This window comes from Diaphorina citri, unplaced genomic scaffold (assembly GCF_000475195.1).
Source record: "Diaphorina citri unplaced genomic scaffold, Diaci psyllid genome assembly version 1.1 scaffold361, whole genome shotgun sequence".
Taxonomy (NCBI): Eukaryota; Metazoa; Arthropoda; class Insecta; order Hemiptera; family Psyllidae; genus Diaphorina; species Diaphorina citri.
This window is the reverse complement of record NW_007377796.1, coordinates 194830-216925: the sequence shown is the minus strand read 5'-3', so window position 1 is coordinate 216925 and position 22096 is coordinate 194830. Positions and strand designations below refer to the sequence as shown.

Below are 22096 nucleotides of genomic sequence, written 5' to 3'. Positions count from 1 at the left end.
CTCCCTATCCTCTTTATCTTCAGGCCTTGGTTGTCTGCCCCCTCCAAAGTCCCCATCCCCATCATGTTCATCCCCACTCCAATTCCTTTATCCATCACATACCTTTTTCTACACCCCCGCCTGAGCTACTCTTGTAAATTCCAAATCCATGGGGACTTTTAGAAAACATCCATTGCAAGAACAAAGAGGACTGGGTACTGGGGATGATTCTATCTAACTTTTGTTCTGTACAACACCAGACAGTATGAGGTTCGAGACTTGGGTTTCGGTGAAACAGCTTTAATTGGTCCTTGATGCCTACAGCTTCACATGAATAAGTTGCTAAATATTAGATATCAGGTATCCTCTACACCCCCGCCTGAGCTACTCTTGTAAATTCCAAATCCATGGGGACTTTTAGAAAACATTCATTGCAAGAACAAAGAGGACTGGGTACTGGGGATGATTCTATCTAACTTTTGTTCTGTACAACACACAACACCAGACAGTATGAGGTTCGAGACTTGGGTTTCGGTGAAACAGCTTTAATTGGTTCTTTATGCCTACAGTTTCACAGTCGATAAACAAGTTGCTAAATATTAGATATCAGCTGATGGATACCATTTTGATTTCTATTAAACTTAACCTGTTTCAGTTCCTTTATCATTGCCTAAAACCGAGCATGCTGGGTATGAGGACTAAAGTTAAGCCCTCGGTTTAAGAACTTATAATGTGTTTGTGAAAATTATAAAGATCACAGTTATTGAAAATTACCCCGGAACCCTCAAAATTAACAGGATTACCCTAGTGATCGAGACCTAGAGAAAGATGGTTTTCTCACCAATCTTTCTCCCACCCTGTACAAATGAATAAATTCAGCTCTGTTTATATCATGTTAACGTATTTACTCCCTCATTTTTTCTTCATTATTCCTTAGCATTCCTTTTAGTTTAATTTTCTTTGTACTGGATATGAACTAAAGTTAAGCCCTCGGTTTAAGAACTTATAATGTGTTTGTGAAAATTATAAAGATCACAGTTATTGAAAATTACCTTGGAACCCTCAAAATTAACAGGATTACCCTAGTGATCGAGACCTAGAGAAAGAGGGTTTTCTCACCAATCTTTCTCCCACCCGGTACAAATGAATAAATTCAGCTCTGTTTATATCATGTTAACGTATTTACTCCCTCTTTTTTCCATTTTTTCTTCATTATTCCTTAGCATTCCTTTTAGTTTAATTTTCTTTGTCCTTATTATACTTCGGTATGTACGCTTTTGTTTCTCTTCCAAGTTTCATTTAACTCAATTTCTCTCTTCCTTTTCATTGTCGTCATCATCAGGTGTTGGTGAATTAATGCGTTTCTCTTCCAAGTTTCATTTAACTCAATTTCTCTCTTCCTTTTCATTGTCGTCATCATCAGGTGTTGGTGAATTAATGCTTTTTTTTTTCTATTTTTCTGCTTTTTCTTCCCTAATAAATATTTTAACACGTTTCATGAACCCGCATATTGCGACTAGCTTTTTGCAACAATAAAATTTGTATCTGGGTATTCTGGGTTTGTTTACATATTGTAATGTCATTTTGTTTCATTACTCATCCAAGTCATCGGTTTACCTACAGTACTTAATTAAAGAAACTAAATAATTTATGTAGCTACATTAATAACGTTAGCTACTCTAAACTAAATCCTGAAATCTGACCCTCGGCAGTGCGCCAGGACAAGTTCCAGTAAGCACGCCTAGATGTATCTTTAGACGAACCTATTCGGCAGGTTTTTCCCACCTCCATAGATCGGCTTCCTCTAAAGATAAACTTTTGAAATTCATAACCCTTACCAATGAACCTAACGTCTAATTTTCGCCTGTTTCGTTTGCTGTTTCAGGATGTCGTCAAGTGTGTCTGCGATGGAACAATACCAAACTCTTACTGACTGGACTCGTGCTGATCATGATTCAATGCAATTGAATTGTACCACCCTGAATGCGGACTCATTTTGTGTTGTGTATGAAGATAATTACTTTGGTACAAGCCTATTCAAAAAAATTTATCTCAAATTGTAAAAATCATGCAATTGAATTGTACCACCCTGAATGCGGACTCATTTTGTGTTGTGTATGAAGATAATTACTTTGGTACAAGCCTATTCAAAAAAAAATTTATCTCAAATTGTAAAAATAATGAAAATTATTGTAAATAAAATAGATAGCTCTATTATTTTGTTAATTTTTGTTCGTATCTCTGTTGGTTTTTGGTACAAAGACCGTCTTTAAATGGTATAATTTCTCCAACCTGAGGATAGGATTTCATTATTAAATTTTACTTTTTTTTACTGAAAGTCTTTCTTCATGTGCAATGTTTATGCCAACTTTTATGTTTGGTTGAACTTTTTTTTTATGTATGTTGGTTTTTGGTACAAAGACCGTCTTTAAATGGTATAATTTCTCCAACCTGAGGATAGGATTTCATTATTAAATTTTACTTTTTTTACTGAAAGTCTTTCTTCATGTGCAATGTCGTTTATGCCAACTTTTATGTTTGGTTGAACTTTTTTTTTTTTCATGTAGGTATTTTTTTTTTAATTCAATTATTATTTTGTTTAAAGAAATTTCCTGCTTTATTTTTATAACCATTTTAATATGTAGAAAATTAATTGTCGTAGTACCTACATAAGCTACATACATACAATAAATAATAGGTGTCCTCTTCAGCAAGAATTGAAATTATCTTGGCATCAGGTAGGAGAAAATATTTTTTTGTTGATTTGGTGTGATACTCACATTGTCCTTTAACGGCTAGGGGAACATTTTCTCTCGGAAACATGCAATTCCTGAGGGATTGCCTAGGAAGTTGTTATCATAAACATCATGTAGATAAATTATTTTCATCAACATATTCTGGAGAGATTATCACTTGGCCATCAAACAATTGATTTATAGATTATATTATGTAAAAGTTCTTGTTAGCTATTTATAATTTTTCTATGTAATACCTACCTATCTATTGTATTTTATAATTAGTCTAATTATTTTATCCCCATTATTAACTACTTTACAAGTACTTATAGGTTTATTATTTACTCTAAATTTAGATACTTTGTATTTTTTGTATCATAAAATTATTCAAATTTATATGTGTATAAGATAGACATATTATTGATAAACGATATTAAGTAAATTATTATTATAATATTATTATTAAAAATGCTGACTGTAACATTTGATGCGTCTTAACCCTCAACTTTTATCACAAATCTATTTTCTCTCTTGTTTTTTTTTTTTTTTTTTTTTTTTTTTTAAAAAAAAAACCTTTACATGACTAAATTACAGGAAAAAAGATCCTACCTATAACGAGTTCCATGTATAAGTAAGTATCTATGTATATCTATCTATACGTAAATCATTAACGGGGTAGGTAGTAAGTATATGAATCCGCTATACTTATCAAACTGAGAATAATCATAATAATCTACACACTAATTAAATTTGCGAAATGTTAGCAGGAAACGCACACTAGAGAGTGAACATGAAGATATGGTGGAAAGTTTCTGGGTTCTTGAGTTTGACGGAAATTAAGTTGAAATCTTCTTCTTCTTTTTCCCTCGCACACTCGACTTTGTGAGATAAGGCATGCGGTAGGTATAACTTGGTTTTCACGAGTGGAAACTCTGGGAAGTAGATATTCCTACTTCCCTAAGTTCCCTACCTTCCTATTGCTATAAATAAATGTACCTAAATATAGGTATGAGCTATGAGGTATTTCAGCTCTTATTAGTATCTTCTTTTTCCCTCGCACACTCGACTTTGTGAGATAAGGCATGCGGTAGGTATAACTTGGTTTTCACGAGTGGAAACTCTGGGAAGTGGATATTCCCACTTCCCTAAGTTCCCTACCTTCCTATTGCTATAAATAAATGTACCTAAAAATAGGTATGAGCTATGAGGTATTTCAGCTCTTACTAGTGCTCAGGGCCGTATTTAGTGGCCTCCCCCCACTGTATGCCAGAATCAAGAAAATTGAAGCATCCACCCTCCCCCTACACCACTCTTTGGCCTCCCATCTTCCACTCACTAGAAAACCCCGCCCATCTCATTATCTCACAACATAAGTGCAAGTAAATAAAACATTTATAGAGTAGGTACATAGGGAGGCACCTACTACGTACTAGCAAAAATCAAACACTGAAGCAGTGAACCACATAACTGGATAGAGGGGTAGGGTACCTTGCTTATTAGTACTCAGGGCCGTATTTAGTGGCCTCCCCCCACTGTATGCCAGAATCAAGAAAATTGAAGCATCCACCCTCCCCCTACACCACTCTTTGGCCTCCCATCTTCCACTCACTAGAAAACCCCGCCCATCTCAGTATCTCACAACGTGCAAGTAAATAAAACATTTATAGAGTAGGTACATATTAGGGAGGCACCTACTACGTACTAGCAAAAATCAAACACTGAAGCAGTGAACCACATAACTGGATAGTGGGGTAGGGTACCTTAGATTTTATGTTTGAGGTCGGGAAAAACAATTACGGAAAAGCAGTTTCTTTTCTCAACATTCCTGTGGATTATAATGAGATCCCCACCTATATCCATGCTAGGGTACCTTAGATTTTATGTTTGAGGTCGGGAAAAACAATTACGAAAAAGCAGTTTCTTTTCTCAACATTCCTGTGGATTATAATGAGATCCCCACCTATATCCATGCTGCTTACTTCAGGATTTTCATTTTTGATTATTTTCCCTTCCATTATTCTAGGAGAATGGAATGGAAAAATAAAAATAAAAGAAAATGCAAACAATCCCCAGGAAGATGTAGCGAGAAATAAATATAGATTGCACCGTAATAATAATAAAAAAAACTATTTATTTAGCTGGAGGTTGAAATATTGTGAAATTGATTCTCCACTTTTTTTGCTGTTCTCTTTTTTACTTGTGCTTGAAATTTTGCTTCCTCCATATCGTTATTTGTTCTGAGAGCATGGATATTTTCCTCGAGACTTCTTGGATAGGTATGTTTCTAGTCATTTGGGAATAAAAATAAAAATAAAAGAAAATGCAAACAATCCCCAGGAAGATGTAGCGAGAAATAAATATAGATTGCACCGTAATAATAATAAAAAAACTATTTATTTAGCTGGAGGTTGAAATATTGTGAAATTGATTCTCCACTTTTTTTGCTGTTCTCTTTTTACTTGTGCTTGAAACTTTGCTTCCTCCAGATCGTTATTTGTTCTGAGAGCATGGATATTTTCCTCGAGACTTCTTAGATAGGTATGTATCTAGTCATTTGGGAATATCTCAGAGAATAGAAGTATTGGCAACTCTAGACCTAAAAAAAAAAAAAACTAAAAATACTACCTCATCCTGTAAGACTAGGTATAGCAATAGCTAGTCCTAGGTCCTAGACATTTTCCTGTAATGAAAAGTGACCAGGTAACAAACTACCTTTATCACATTTTGAAGATTTCCGTTGCCTGATTTGTCATAAGTTCGTCATACGTTCATAATGCTTGAATCAGTCTGGAGCTTACTTGGCGTTCTTTTCGTTTTCGCGCAGAGTTTTCTTCGTTTTAAGCATTTTCCTGTAATGAAAAGTGACCAGGTAACAAACTACCTTTATCACATTTTGAAGATTTCCGTTGCCTGATTTGTCATAAGTTCATCATACGTTCATAATGCTTGAATCAGTCTGGAGCTTACTTGGCGTTCTTTTCGTTTTCGCGCAGCGTTTTCTTCGTTTTGAGCGACTTGCTTTTGGGTTTGAAAATGTTCGGGTCTATTCGGTTGATAACTTCGTCTGGTTCCGTGCTGGCTATGGGGACCTTGGTGTCGGAGAGCAGATGAGGAGCGATGAGGACGATCATTTGCTGAAAATAATAATATTAATAATAATAATAAAAACTACCTTTATCACATTTTGAAGATTTCCGTTGCCTGATTTGTCATAAGTTCGTCATACGTTCATAATGCTTGAATCAGTCTGGAGCCTACTTGGCGTTCTTTTCGTTTTCGCGCAGAGTTTTCTTCGTTTTGAGCGACTTGCTTTTGGGTTTGAAAATGTTCGGGTCTATTCGGTTGATAACTTCGTCTGGTTCCATGCTGGCTATGGGGACCTTGGTGTCGGAGAGCAGATGAGGAGCGATGAGGACGATCATTTGCTGAAAATAATAATAATAATAAATCATCGTTCAAGTTTCTACATTATCCGATGGTCACATTGGTTCCATGCTGGCTATGGGGACCTTGGTGTCGGAGAGCAGATGAGGAGCGATGAGGACGATCATTTGCTGAAAATAATAATAATAAGTCATCGTTCAAGTTTCTACATTATCCGATGGTCACAGTGCAATAGTCCTAAACTGAAATGGACGCGGCACACAAGGGATCAAGAAGAGACCACCTTAAGATATCCGATGGTTATACTAATAAGTAATTGCAATGAGTAATTTGCAATTATCTGCAATGAAGTAAGTATTTGCAATGAGTACTTATTTGCGACAAAGAAAGTATTTGCAAGAAGTACTTATTTGCGACAAAGAAAGTATTTGCAATGAGTACTTATTTGCGACAAAGAAAGTATTTGCAATGAGTACTTGGGCAGAGTTTCTTTTCGTTCACTCTTCTCACCCAAGAACTATTTCTCAACACCTGGTCAAAATTACCCTTTACTTCCTTCTACTCCACACTGAAAATCATTCCTACTCTTCCTTATCCGTGTTCCCGTTACTGCGACAAAGAAAGTATTTGCAATGAGTACTTGGGCAGAGTTTCTTTTCGTTCACTCTTCTCACCCAAGAACTATTTCTCAACACCTGCTCAAAATTACCCTTTACTTCCTTCTTTTTCCCTTCTACTCCACTCTGAAAATCATTCCTACTCTTCCTTATCCGTGTTCCCGTTACTTTTTTTTATTTTTCTACCTCCTCCTTCAATCTACTTCCTTCTCCTCCTCTTCCTCTGCTCCCTACTTTCTCCTCTCCCTTCTACTCGTTCATCTTCCACTTTTCTTTTACTTTTTACTTCCCCTTCTCTACTTCCTTCTCCTCTTCCTACTTCTCTCCCACCTTCCTCCTCCTTCTTTGTTCTGTACAACACCAGACAGTATGAGGTTCGAGACTTGGGTTTCGGTGAAACAGCTTTAATTGGTCCTTGATGCCTACAGCTTCTCATGAATAAGTTGCTAAATATTAGACATCAGCTAATGTAGACCCTTTTGTCATCTATTAAACCTGTTTGAGTTTAACGTCTAGATAGCGTCTTATTGGATAATTGATCCACTGGTTCCTTTATCATTTTCTAAAACCGGGCATGCTGGATATGAGGACTAAAGTTAAACCCTCAGCATCTTCCACTTTTCTTTTACTTTTTACTTCCCCTTCTCTACTTCCTTCTCCTCTTCCTACTTCTCTCCCACCTTCCTCCTCCTTCTCCCTCCTTTTCATTCTTCTTCTACTCTTTACTTCCTCTCCTTCCTTCTACTTTGTACTTTCTTCTCTTCCTTCTCATCTCTTCCTCTTTCTTCCCCTCCCCCTCCCTCTTCTTCATTCTCTTTCTACCCTTAACTTCCTCCTTCTCATCCCTCTTCCTCTACCCATGGATATAAACTTAATTATTCGTGGGGAAGAGTTTTACAAGTTTTACTGTTGATGTTTTGAAACGGGAATGGGAGGATTGTAAAGTGGCGGGGATAGAAATATGGTCCGGGATTATGTTTATCTCCGTTTATGACATGTGGACCCAATATAGGACCTTGGAAGTTAGATAAAGCCGGTTAGTTAGGCCAGCCACTATCAGGTAGACCTGACAGGTACGGCTGAAAAGATCCGTCTGTCAGTCCTACCTGGCTGGCCTTACAGACGTGGGAGAAGCTGTTTTTTTTAAAGTGACGGGAAAATCCGAGTTATGAGATCAAGCAAAACGGTTGTTTATCGAACCTTCAAGAATAAACCAACAAGACTGTTCAATTGAAGATTGAAGAACTGATCATTTTCTACATAGTTTTTCTTACGATCCGAAATCCCGAATTAGGGGAGGGAGGGTACTTATATGACCCCCTGAAATTGATCTCATTACACCCTCTCTTCCTCTCATTTCCCCCTCCACGTACACACCACACTCATCTTATTTATCGAAAGAGGGAGTAATAATTTTGACCAAAGAGTATAAACTTTCCCCTCAGCTCTCTTCTTCCTCCTGAGTTCAAGATATTATTTGTTTTGATTTTTGTTTTAGCATCATAAAGCACAGCTGGCACTCTTATTGCTTCACTTCTTGAGTTCCGGGTAAATTAGCGACCACAGACTTTCAGCGAAAAAATCCATCACTTGTGATGATCTTCTCGGTTTTATGGCATGTTCTTGAACCAAATGTTGAATCTCTGGTCTCTCTCCATATGAAGTGGGTGAACTTTTTTCTCTATTCAAGCTATTCTCTGGCAACCTAGTTAACTTGGAGGGTTGTGCTTGTTAAGTTATTTTCTTCATCCTATCAGATAAGGTTCGTTCTCAGAACGGCTGCTCTCTAATCCTAATCCTGTTCTTCTTCTCTGATTTCGAAACGATAAGACACTTCTCCAATCAAATCAAAAGTAAAACCTAAAACCAATAGTACGTTTTCCAATAAACATTTCTTGAGTTCCGGGTAAATTAGCGACCACAGACTTTCAGCGAAAAAACCCATCACTTGTGATGATCTTCTCGGTTTTATGGCATGTTCTTGGACAATATTTTGAATCTCTGGTCTCTCTCCATATGTCTCTGGCCGCTCTATCTCCATATAAAGTGGGTAATCTTTAATCTCTATTCAAGCTATTCTCTGGCAACCTAGTTAACTTGGAAGGTTGTGCTTGTTAAGTTGTGTGGGTTTATTTCCTTCATCCTAGCAGATAAGGTTCGTTCTCAGAACGACTGCTCTCCCATCCTGTTCTTCTTCTCTGATTTCGAAACGATAAGACACTTCTCCAATCAAGTCAGAAGTAAAACCTAAAACCAATTGTACGTTTTCCAATAAACATTATGTACTTTCTTCTCTTCCTTCTCATCTCTTCCTCTTTCTTCCCCTCCCCCTCCCTCTTCTTCATTCTCTTTCTACCCTTAACTTCCTCGTCATCTTTCTTCTTCTTCTTTTTCTTCCTCCTTCTCATCCCTCTTCCTCTACCCATGGATATAAACTTAATTATTCGTGGGGAAGAGTTTTACAAGTTTTACTGTTGATGTTTTGAAACGGGAATGGGAGGATTGTAAAGTGGTGGGGATAAAAATATGGTCCGGGATTATGTTTATCTCCGTTTATGACATGTGGACCCAATATAGGACCTTGGAGGTTAGATAAAGTCGGTTAGTTAGGCCAGCCACTATCAGGTAGACCTGACAGGTACGGCTGAAAAGGTCCGTCTGTCAGTCCTACCTGGCTGGCCTTACAGACGTGGGAGATACTGTGTTTTGAAAGTGACGGGAAAATCCGAGTTATGAGATCAAGCAAAATGGTTGCTTATCGAACCTTCAAGAATAAACCAACAAGACTGTTCAATTGAAGATTGAAGAACTGATCATTTTTTACATAGTTTTTCTTACGATCCAAAATCCCGAATTAATCAAACATTATTGACGGGTTGTACGGATACCACATTTCGGACCACAGCCCTATTCAGCTCTAAGATATAAACTTGTGAAGTGTTAGCGAGAAATGGGCTAAGGGGCAATTGTAGCTGACAGCTTGAGGTGATATCAGCTTGTTGTTTGCTTTGAAGATTTCGCTTTTCCATGTTCGGAAATTTCCCCAAAAACAATACATTTTGCCACTAGCTAGCATTAGGGTTAATTCTAACAAGTGAACATAAGAAGGTCGTAGGTGACAAAGAAGTTAAAAGATACACAAAGGAAGAGATTAAAAAAAAACTTTCCATGTTCGGAAATTTCCCCAAAAACAATACATTTTGCCACTAGCTAGCATTAGGGTTAATTCTAACAAGTGAACATAAGAAGGTCGAAGGTGACAAAGAAGTTAAGAGATACACAAAGGAAGAAATTAAAAAAAAAAACTAATAATAAAAAAGGCGATTAGCTTTTATAAGTCGTTACACTGTAGCTATAGATATAGACTGTAGAATTCCGTTGAACAGTAGATTCCTTCGTGGGTAAATTACCTCAGAAGGAGTAAAACAGGGAATTCACGAGGTGATCTATACAATATTTCGCTGCAATTTGCTACAAAGGAATGAAACAGTGGGTGTTCTTAGGTCAATGGTTTTAGAACGACGGGAGTTTAACCCTCTATTTGCCTACTAGTTTCCCGGTTACCCACCGTGACCTCACCCAGACTGAGATGGTCGAGAATTGTTAGGAGAACGTGATTCGTGCCCAGATAGAACCTCTATTATTTCAACTAATTAGGACCGGTGCTAGTTGAAATGATTGAGGTTGAAATGATCACTTTCTATGATATTTTCCTCTGATAAGATAAGATATCCTTTGAAAGATAGAAAAAAAACAATGGATTTTGGAGTTGAAATAATGGAAGTTGAAATAATCGAGGTTCTACTCAGGAAATTGATAAGTCCTTCAACACTCACCTCCACCCAAGGGGTAGGTCCCATGGATGTAAACAGGAACTGCCACTGAGGCAATCCCAGATGTACCAATAGACTGTAGAATTCCGTTGAACAGTAGATTCCTTCGTGGGTAAATTACCTCAGAAGGAGTAAAACAGGGAATTCACGAGGTGATCTACAATTTCGCTGCAATTTGCTACAAAGGAATGAAACAGTGGGTGTTCTTAGGTTAATGGTTTTAGAACGACGGGAGTTTAACCCTCCATTTGCCTACTAGTTTCCCACCTTGACCTCACCCAGACTGAGTTGGTTGAAAATTGTTAGGAACACGTGATTCGTGCCCAGATATAGGTACTTATAGCTTCTACTTGTTCAAATTAAATTGATTGATCCCAAGGGTAAGGTAATCAGGTAATGCCTAGACCCTTTACAAATGAAGTGTGCCTGAAGGTATGTGATGCGTTCCAATCCACTCAACCCCAAGAGGGGCTAGGAGCCATGTTCAGAATATTCTTATTGACACAATAATCATCTAATCAAGAACCTAATTAATTAATAATAATCTAAAAAGGAAATTGATATTATGTCTCTCAACACTCACCTCCACCCAAGGTGTAGGTCCCATAGATGTAAACAGGAACTGCCACTGAGGCAATCCCAGATGTACCAGTCAGTTTCACAAAAAAAAAAAAAAAAAAAAAAAAAAACTTATAATAAAAAAGGCGATTAGCTTTTATAAGTCGTTACACTGTAGCTATAGATATTATAGACTGTAGAATTCCGTTGAACAGTAGATTCCTTCGTGGGTAAATTACCTCAGAAGGAGTAAAACAAGGAATTCACGAGGTGATCTACAATTTCGCTGCAATTCGCTACAAAGGAATGAAACAGTGGGTGTTCTTAGGTTAATGGTTTTAGAACGACGGGAGTTTAACCCTCTATTTGCCTACTAGTTTCCCACCGTCACCTCACCCAGACTGAGATGGTCGAGAATTGTTAGGAGAATGTGATTCGTGCCCAGATAGAACCTCTATTATTTCAACTAATTGGGACCGGTGGTAGTTGAAATGATTGAGGTTGAAATAATGATCACTTTCTATGATCTTTTCCTCTGATAAGATAAGATCAGATATCCTTTGAAAGATATAAAAAACAATGGATTTTGAAGTTGAAATAACTGAAGTTAAAATAATCGAGGTTCTACTGTACTTATATCTCCTACTTGTTCTCAGGAAATTGATAAGGTCCTTCAACACTCACCTCCACCCAAGGTGTAGGTCCCATGGATGTAAACAGGAACTGCCACTGAGGCAATCCCAAATGTACCAGCATCATGCGGAAATATTTGGAGAAGCTCTCAGCCAGGAAGTGCCAACAGTAACTGCGGTCCAAGAACCAGATGGATGACTCCTCCAGTTTGAACAGTTCTTCTTTCTGACGCTCCGTATACACTAGACAAACTTTGCCCGCGTTCTGACATGCGTCTAGCTCGAAGAATTTGGTCTTTGCACCTGAAATGATCAAAAATTTAGATTTATTTACATCATGGCACTTTAAGTTTTTTGTTTGATACTTTTGATAGGAATTCACCCTAACTGCTTAACTGGGATGGGAAAGGAAACAGATACACTAGACAAACTTTGCCCGCGTTCTGACATGCGTCTAGCTCGAAGAATTTGGTCTTTGCACCTGAAATGATCAAAAATTTAGATGTATTTACATAATGGCACTTTAAGTTTTTTGTTTGATACTTTTGATAGGAATTCACCCTAACTGCTTAACTGGGGTGGGAAAGGAAACAACAAGCGATCGACCAGATCACCCATCCGGACACACACCACGAGCAACGTTGCTCAATGGAAAAGGTTTATCTACAATACTAGGCTTTCAATTAGAAAAAAATAATAATAGTAGGTATTTATTTAACATTATAATAGAGTTACTTATCTACCATAACTGTTATTATTGGTCGTTATCTTCATGCTGGGATTTTGCTTGACAAAGTTATCCAAGTCTTGAAAAGTAGGCGTGTCTGGGTCAAGTTGACATTTGAGACAGTTGATCTTCTTCAGGCCAGACAACGAGTTGATTACCATGTTTCCAACGGGTAAAATTTCTCCTGAAAACAAAAAGAGAGATTTCATAGTCAAGCGAAGTTGTCTAATCATTTTGAAAAACCCCAAGCAGAGGAACCGAGAAATTGGGTGGAAGAGCTCACTGTGTGAGAATCCTGCATTAAAAACAAACACAAACCGGGTTTTGAGTTGTCAATCTAAAACGATAATCACGAAAATGTACTTTTCCCGATTTATCCTGTAACACGCAATAATGTGTGACGGGGAAAATATAAATCAATATCCCTAAAATATAAAAACCTAATGAAAATACATTGGTGGAGGAACGTGTAAATTTTATTACTCTCTGCAAACAATGAAAACATAATACATGGTATCAAACGAGCAATAAAAACCTGAGGATCTATATAGAGATAGCAATCATACGTTACAAATAAATAGGTTTTTTTTAATAAAAGTTCAAAAAAGTTCGAACGAGAGGAGAAAAAAAAAGTTTATGTTCAGAAATTATTATGAATATGACTGTAAATGTGCTAATGCTGTAAGGAAGCGGGAAATAAATGAGGGCAGAAATGATTTGTGTTACAGGAATACCAACCTAAAGGAGGGACGAGGAGGGGTTGGGATATAGGAATACATACCCATCATGAACAGGAGAGTGGAGGTGAAACGATTTGTGATACAGGAATAGGGAATACCTCCGGAGAGGGCAAGAAGGGTACGTCTTCTGGCAGAGTTACCTACCGTATAACTCCTCTTTATAACTTCCGAATACCTTAATGAAATAATCATCTTGATGATATTTTTTAGTTCTGCAACAGAAGTCTCGGAATTTTTTGGCATTCGTTTCCATTTCGTACACATCGTATTCATTAATTCTAGTCACCGGTACACACCGCTGAATGTGCTGATACTTGAGATGGTGGAACCGTTAGATACGGTTGTTTTAGGTGATTATCGTTTGATTTAGTGTAAGTAGAGTTCAAAACAATCACGCTTAGGTTTTTTCAGTAGGTGAATGAAGTTATTGTGATGTGAGCTTAGCTAGACCATGAAATAGATTATTATACTCATAGCTCCTCAGTTTTGTAAAACTGGGAGTAAAAAATCTTTTGGTCAGTTAAATTCACTCGTCCATCCGTTTGGATGGCTCTTTTGCCTAATGCTGTCTGCAAATATACCTACCATGTTCAATTGCCAACGGACTCATTGACAAAATGTTCAACAAAGGAAAGGAAAGGGGGGGTCTCATCGGTATTTCCGCTGATATTTTCTTCTCCTGGGCCTAGGTTATCAACTAGAAGCAAAATATGTGGCATTTCCGTCCTAGACATGACTATCATTCTCAGAACATCTCCATTCCATAGCGGTCACTACTTCTCAGTTTCCAAGTACTGTTTCTGAACTACTAACAAATGGCATCTTCCCGAGAGTCAAGGACATTGAGAGAGACCCATTCTTTGCATTCCTCGCAAAATATCAGCAGATTCTAATTCACAGGAAATCATAAAAAAATATAGATAGACATAAATGAAACTCTCTTCGCAATGTGGAAAGGAAATACAGACCGATTTCTCATTTACAATGGATCGGTCAGCACAATGGCAGAAGAGATGGAAAATAATATGATATAACAGATAACTGATCTTATTGTTGCTCAGTTCAGTAGATTCTTCATGTGCAAATTGGCGTGTCTTCAGTTGGACAAGAGGTTTGGTCTGGAGTTTGGAGGTTCGACTCCCAGTGGAACCAAGTAATTTACTAGTTCACACTAATATACTGATAACTAGCTATCTAAGTTTTACATATTTTAGAGAGAGAAACAATCAATAAAGGTTTATTGAGACTGCCCTAAGTTTGGATTGCTAAAACGACACAGAGCATACTTCTCAGACAGAACTGTTCATACAGCTAAAGACTCGATATAGTGTCCCAAATCCTACGTCGTAGAAACATACAGGAAACAATGACAACAGAAATCCCTCTGGTTTCGTAATGTTTTCTCTAGGTATTTCCATGTTGTATGTGTCCATGCTGTTGATGATGTTATCACAGCTTCCCTCATATTCTTCGTTTCCGCTTCAATAGGTACTGGTGATAATGCAAGTGAACTATTCCACAACACGATCCCTCTCCCTCAAATCATTCAAGAATTTATTCAAGAAGGACCCAAAGAAGAAAATCGGTATTTGAGTGTTTGTTTATGTTTGGTTGCTCCCTTTCTCGAGAGAAGTGTGCAATGAGCGCTACGACCTTAATATGTACTGATCTTTCTTTTTTTTAGGTTCTTTTTTCTTTTTTTGTTTTTCCCATCAATATATTAATTTCAAAAGGGTCAGCAAAGGAAACCTCCTGAAACATTGTGAACTGAGTTTCCTTCAATAATATCTATTGCAGGGAAACAGTAAATCATTCACTCCTTCCCTAAAAAAGATAATAGAATTCATTTTGAAAGAGAGGGCACACGCACGAAGATTTAGAACTTCACCCTAGTTTAAATAAGATCAAAACCGTAGCAGCTGGAAGCATTATTGTAGCAGGTAGCAAGCAGCTGCGGGTGACCAATGGTAATTACTCCAGAAATAAAAACTACCTTGAAAAAAGACTCTTATTAGGTACACGTCTGCACTAGAAAAGCTCAGACGATCTTGTTAGAAGTAGGTATCTACTTTGTAAATCCAGATATTATTCTGAGTTATGTCCACAAGTAGCTGTTTAGGTTGTTTAGGTAAGGTACCTAGGTAGGTATTTAACTTAATTAGTGAAACTTTAACCCTTCTTTGCCTTCTGGCAAATAATGGAGGCCGTAAAATCTAAAAATGTAAGTTCTTTACACTACCGAAATATGTCCATAGATTACAAATTTTAACTGATTAACTTTAACTAATAGGGTTCTTCTGAGTAGTCTAAAAACCAAAGCGAAATATGTCCATAGATTACAAATTTTAACTGATTAACTTTAACTAATAGGGTTCTTCTGAGTAGTCTAAAAACCAAAGGATAAGGTACCTTGGCCCCCATAAAGTTGAGACATCTACAAAACATCTAGGGTCCAAGGTACAACATCCTTAGGGTTCAAGGTACAACATCCTTGGGGTTCAATCCCAGCCGTCTACTCAATGAGTAGACGTGGGTTCAATCCCAGCCGAGGTATGGAATTTTATCCTCATATAATTTGAGTAATTGACCACAATAATAGTAGTAGCCTACTGCTGGAGTAAAGGGACTTTTCAGTCCTATGCGAGCAGTATAAATAAGCACTATTATTATTATTATTTTAACTGATTAACTTTAACTAATAGGGTTCTTCTGAGTAGTCTAAAAACCAAAGGATAAGTACCTATGTATTTACTCACAAATTTAATACACTGGTGATATGCTTGCAATTTGCCGTATTTGGCACAGTCATCATCATATTTGCCATATTTCAACAGTTTTCCGAAAATACAACTGGCACGCTAGGGTTAATTTATTTTCTTCCTCTATGTACCTCTATTTTCTAGGAAAAAATACCTACCTAAATAAAATAAATGGGAGAGGTACTTAGATAGGTATTATTATTTTTTATTTGTTTCCCTGTAACATTTAATGCCTCTTACTTTTTTTATAATTTTAAATTATATTTTATATTTCTAGAATAATATCATAATTTATTATGTCTATCTCCTTCTACCTCCCTCTAGGTCCTCTTTCCGTCCCTTTCTCTCTCTCTCTCTCTCTCTCTCTCTCTCTCTCTCTTTGTCCTTCTCTTTTTCTCTTTACCTCTTCATCTCACTCCCCCATGCGTCACGATTTTCGTACCTACATGGTTGTAAATGCTATAGAGGTAAGTCCTGTAAAACCGAATAGTATAATAGTATTTGACGGTCTTTGAGTACTAATGCTGGAAAGAAAATTAAATTTCAAATCAATTCCATTCAGTTCTGAGGAACTAACGCCAATATAACTTTTCTATACCGTTTTAAAAATAGGTGTCCGGTTTTAGACGACCTTCCCCTACTTACACGTCACGATTTTCGTACCTACATGGTTGTAAATGCTATAGAGGTAAGTCCTGTAAAACCGAATAGTATAATAGTATTTGACGGTCTTTTAGTACTAATGCTGGAAAGAAAATTAAATTTCAAATCAATTCCATGCAGTTCTGAGGAACTAACGCCAATATAACTTTTCTATACCGTTTGAAAAATAGGTGTCCGGTTTTAGACGACCTTCCCCCACTTACGTAAATAGTGGTATAGGTAATTCCTACCTGCATAGTTATAATTCCAGATCAACTTGAACCCATCCACGGAGGTGTAGAACTGGCGTAGGTCATCAGGAAGGACACATCCATTTCTTTGTTCCCACGCAGACAACAAGGCTCTCTCACAGGGCGATCGCTGTTCCAACTCGACATCTTGAATTCCGGGGGTTTTCTCTGACCAAGGAAACAAGTAGGGAATTTTTAAAATAATAAGGTACCTACCTACTTATGCTGGGGGCTGGGGGGTTGAGGATCATACTTTTAAAACTAAACTTAACCACCAACATAATCTACATAACATGATCCAATAAATACGAGTAGCTCCTATTGGTCACACACTTCATACAGAGGACAAACAACCGTAAAAGGATGGGTTAAGCTTCTACGAATCTAGTTAATTTTGGATGAAACTACTGGAATTCAGCATTTTATAAATTGTATTAGAATTGACCAATCTGATTGGTAATTGATTTTTTCTTTGGTGTAGGCTTTAGCAGCTTTGGGCTTAATTAACTAAGAGAACAAGCGACAATAAGAATAATACATAGGTAAGGAAAAAAAGGATATCAAAATATACCAATAGCCAATAGGTACCTATCTTTAATAACAAGTATTTTATGTGTAGCCGTTAAAAGGTTTTCGGGTCTATTGTGCCGTACTCGTTTTGAGGTCCTCTGAGTCCAACCTTTATACAAGTTACCTACATACAACTCTCACTCTGAGTCTAAACCAAGTATTTTATGTGTAGCCGTTAAAAGGTTTTCGGGTCTATAATACAACTCTCACTGTGAGTCTAAAACCCCCCTGGTGATATCCGAGCCTGCCATATGACAAACAATATATTATCCTTGTAAAAGGAGACGCTTGTTGTTAATCTCTGCATTTTAAAATGCCACACTGCTGCATAGACTCCTGCAGTCTGAACCAGGGCCGGAACTCAAATGGGGTGAAGCCCGTCAAAGTGAGGGGGACTTTGGACGCAGAAAAAAATTAAAATAATATGGTACCGTCTCCATACTGAGTCAGATAAATTCAAAAGTCGAAACAATCCGGATCCCACTATCACTACGATCATTGAGTCTGCCGGATTTCCAGCGATCTGAAACGTATAGAAATTTAATATGTTGTAATCATGATATCGTCACGATTTTCGTACCTACATGGTTGTAAATGCTATAGAGGTAAGTCCTGTAAAACCGAATAGTATAATAGTATTTGACGGTCTTTTAGTACTAATGCTGGAAAGAAAATTAAATTTCAAATCAATTCCATGCAGTTCTGAGGAACTAACGCCAATATAACTTTTCTATACCGTTTGAAAAATAGGTGTCCGGTTTTAGACGACCTTCCCCCACTTACGTAAATAGTGGTATAGGTAATTCCTACCTGCATAGTTATAATTCCAGATCAACTTGAACCCATCCACGGAGGTGTAGAACTGGCGTAGGTCATCAGGAAGGACACATCCATTTCTTTGTTCCCACGCAGACAACAAGGCTCTCTCACAGGGTGATCGCTGTTCCAACTCGACGTCTTGAATTCCGGGGGTTTTCTCTGACCAAGGAAACAAGTAGGGAGGGAATATTTAAAATAATAAGGTACCTACATACCTACTTATGCTGGGGGGTTGAGGATCACACTTTTAAAATTAAACTTAACCACCAACATATAATCTACATAACATAATCCAATACATAGCTCCTATTGGTCACACACTTCATACACAGGACAAACAACCGTAAAAGGATGGGTTAAGCTTCTACGAATCTAGTTCCTTTTGGATGAAACTACCGGAATTCAGCATTTTATAAATTGTATTAGAATTGACCAATCTGATGATTGGTGATTGATTTTTTCTTTGGTGTAAGCTTTAGCAGCTTTGGGCTTAATTAACTAAGAGAAAAAGCGACAATAAAAAGAATCCATAGGTACCTAAGGAAAAAAAGGATATCAAAATTATACCAATAGGCACCTATCTTTAATAACAAGTATTTTATGTGTAGCCGTTTTCGGGTCTATAATACAACTCTCACTCAAGTATTTTATGTGTAGCCGTTAAAAGGTTTTCGGGTCTATAATACAACTCTCACTGTGAGTCTAAAACCCCCCTGGTGATATCCGAGCCTGCCATATGACAAACAATATATTATCCTTGTAAAAGGAGACGCTTGTTGTTAATCTCTGCATTTTAAAATGCCACACTGCTGCATAGACTCCTGCAGTCTGAACCAGGGCCGGAACTCAAATGGGGTGAAGCCCGTCAAAGTGAGGGGGACTTATGACGCAGAAAAAAATTAAAATAATATGGTAACTAGGTCTATATAGAGATAGCAATCATACGTTACAAATAAATAGGTTTTTTTTAATAAAAGTTCAAAAAAGTTCGAACGAGAGGAGGGATATCAAAATATACCAATAGCCAATAGGTACCTATCTTTAATAACAAGTATTTTATGTGTAGCCGTTAAAAGGTTTTCGGGTCTATAATACAACTCTCACTGTGAGTCTAAAACCCCCCTGGTGATATCCGAGCCTGCCATATGACAAACAATATATTATCCTTGTAAAAGGAGACGCTTGTTGTTAATCTCTGCATTTTAAAATGCCACATGACTGTAAATGTGCTAATGCTGTAAGGAAGAGGGAAATAAATGAGGGCAGAAATGATTTGTGTTACAGGAATACCAACCTAAAGGAGGGACGAGGAGGGGATGGGATATAGGAATACATACCCATCATGAACAGGAGAGTGGAGGTGAAACGATTTGTGATACAGGAATAGAGAATACCTCCGGAGAGGGCAAGAAGGGGGATATAGGAATTCATATCTATCAAGAAAGGTTAAATTGAGGGGGAATACCTACAGGTGGAGATAAAAGAGGGAGGATGGGGATATGAACAAAATTATCTTAGAACTATAATCCGTACAAAGGTAAGTAAGTACCTATACTTATACATACTTTGAACTTTAAGCACATAAGATGCGTGATCCTAGCCCTACCATCCCAACTAAATATGGTACCTATGTATTTATGACACTAATTTTAATATAATGCATTGGTCGGCCCTCGCCTCGTAAGCGGAAGGGTGGGGGTTAAAATCCCAACGATCCCAAACAACTCAAGGAATATTATTCTAAAAATGCAATTTGATTGAATTTCACAATGTAGCTCCGGGAATTGTCCATTTGAGAATTTGACCACTTCTGTGATAACAAAACATAATTGCTCCCTTATACCTACCTTCCTAACACCTTTTTTTTAGGAAGAGAGACATTGAAATTTTTTCATTGGAAACAACAATACATAAATATAAAATTAAAATAAATTAAAAAAAAATAGAACAACTTTCCAGCGGAATTCAAAAATCCCTTAACGCGTCCCTGATTCCAGTGCACTTCTGTGTGAGGACAATATTCCAGGGTGGGGGGAAAGGGGGAGGAGAGGGGGATAAGCTTTCCCCATGTAAAATTAATAGACAAAGGCGATTTCTAATCAGTTTGTGCTGGTTTTTCAGGATTTCACATTGACCTTTTAGTGTTTGACTTTATGAACGAGGGTTCTGACATTTATGATTTTTAATAACGATGTCCCCTTTTTCTTGGCTTTTGATTTTAATACTATCAATTCTCCAACTTTCCGTCTCAATTTTATCGAATGGGTGGATGGTATGGCGGATAATGTCAAACTAATTAGGTTTAGTTACTAAAAAAAAAAAAAAAAACATGAATACACTTAACAATCCCAAATCGAATCAAGTACTTACTTACATCATCTAAATTTTTAGATGTAAAAAAAGGCCTACCACATGATTTCCTCTTAAATCCATGGTTAGATATCGATATAGGTGTTTCTTCAATAAATGTCTGAGTAGGTCGTAGGTAGGTACTATTATGTATGTACATATGAAAATTTCAGGGATTAATCTACTCATCAATACGCAACTTTTGACATATCAGGCGTTTTTAAATTCGAACATTTTTTTTTTCACTCTTGTACATTGTACCTATCTACTACTTACCTAAAATTTTGATGAGTCCCAATGTCAGGTTGTCATAAAAGCTGGCGTCTACCAAATGGTCACTGTCTATGGACATTCTGAACTGACTAACACAATCCAAGTGTCAAGTTGATCGAACCATGTTAGGTACTTCTTCAAAGGTAGGTAGGTACTTCTGTTACTTTTGTTGAAGACAAGTCAGACCTGGCTATAGTTCCTATCTGAATAAAAATATTTGGATAATCACAAAAGCTTTTGCGGCACACTGGAATGGTTATACCTATCACACAAGTTGATATTTCAATACCCTGTTGTCATGGAAACGCGTATGCTTAAGTAAACAAAATAGGTACGTCACTCGTGTAGAGGACAACCTACACCACGTGAAACATTTCATATTTCATTCTCTATTATTTCTAGATGGACCCAGATTTTAGGTATAGACAGGAAAAATCCTCCATTTACTTCAATCCCGAACACAATCGCAGGAATGATAGGGTGAGTTCGGAAGGAGGAAAAGATCTTGGTGCTTTGAATTTTTTGGGACAAACTCCCTAGAATGATAACACTGGCGCCATCTATGATTGCAAGTTATCACCTTTAGAGAAAGTGTGACAATAGAGCGGTTTATTTTTATTATATTAACAAGAAGAAAAAAAACTTATTATTTAACCATTTTACCTACTTCTTATAAGGTAAAATAAATTAGAGTGTAAGTAGGTAGGTAGTTTGTAAAAATCAAGAAAACGATGATATTTCTTTGAAATAATTAACAACATCCTGGTCCAACTTTAAAGAACATTTATACCTACTTTAACCAAATATGGCATTTTAAGATGGTTTAGTGATCGTCACTGAAGCAAGAGCTTTCGATTCCAAGCTGTGTCTTTTCTGTGTGAATATTTGCTTCTGAACTTCAAACAATTCTTCATGTAGCTTTCGAGCTGTGGCTTCCAATTCCTGCGAACAAGATGTTCGGAGTCATTTATTGCAAGTCAGATCGGCTAACTGATCTAGCTCTCCTACACAGATTGTTGTATTCTCAATGTCAAAACTATCCGCTGTGTCCACAAATAGTCGACGCCATCGATCGACGTCGTCTGAAACCATACACTACCTCGACAACATAGATTCACCTCTTCACCTCGTGGATCGACGATGTTGACTATATGTGGACACAGGTTTAGATTCTTTTTAGCAAGTACTTAGGTATTTACTTTTTGTGTTTATGTCGCTATTAGCGCCC

At 37.2% G+C, this 22096-nt stretch overlaps 1 protein-coding gene across 1 annotated transcript; it reads right to left on the bottom strand.

The window, feature by feature from the left end:
* Positions 1-6193: 6193 nt before the first annotated feature.
* On the bottom strand, positions 6194-21100 carry LOC103508043 (tubulin polyglutamylase complex subunit 2). The gene is made up of 5 exons (XM_026822757.1): positions 20872-21100; positions 16858-17025; positions 12482-12649; positions 11791-12041; positions 6194-6268 (listed from the first exon to the last, which is right to left on the bottom strand). The coding sequence occupies exons 1-5, from the start codon at positions 20945-20947 to the stop codon at positions 6194-6196; spliced, it is 738 nt and encodes a 245-aa protein (XP_026678558.1). The 5' UTR covers positions 20948-21100.
* Between the last annotated feature and the right edge of the window lie 996 nt (positions 21101-22096).

Coding starts and splice junctions, on each gene's coding strand:
- LOC103508043 (XM_026822757.1), bottom strand. CDS start 20,947: ATGTCCATAGACAGTGACCATTTGGTAGACGCCAGCTTTTATGACAAC. Junction 12,650..16,857: donor CTGGAATTATAACTATGCAG/GTAGGAATTACC, acceptor TTTTGTTTTCAG/GAGAAATTTTACCCGTTGGA. Junction 6,269..11,790: donor GACCTACACCTTGGGTGGAG/GTGAGTGTTGAA, acceptor TATTATTTTCAG/CAAATGATCGTCCTCATCGC.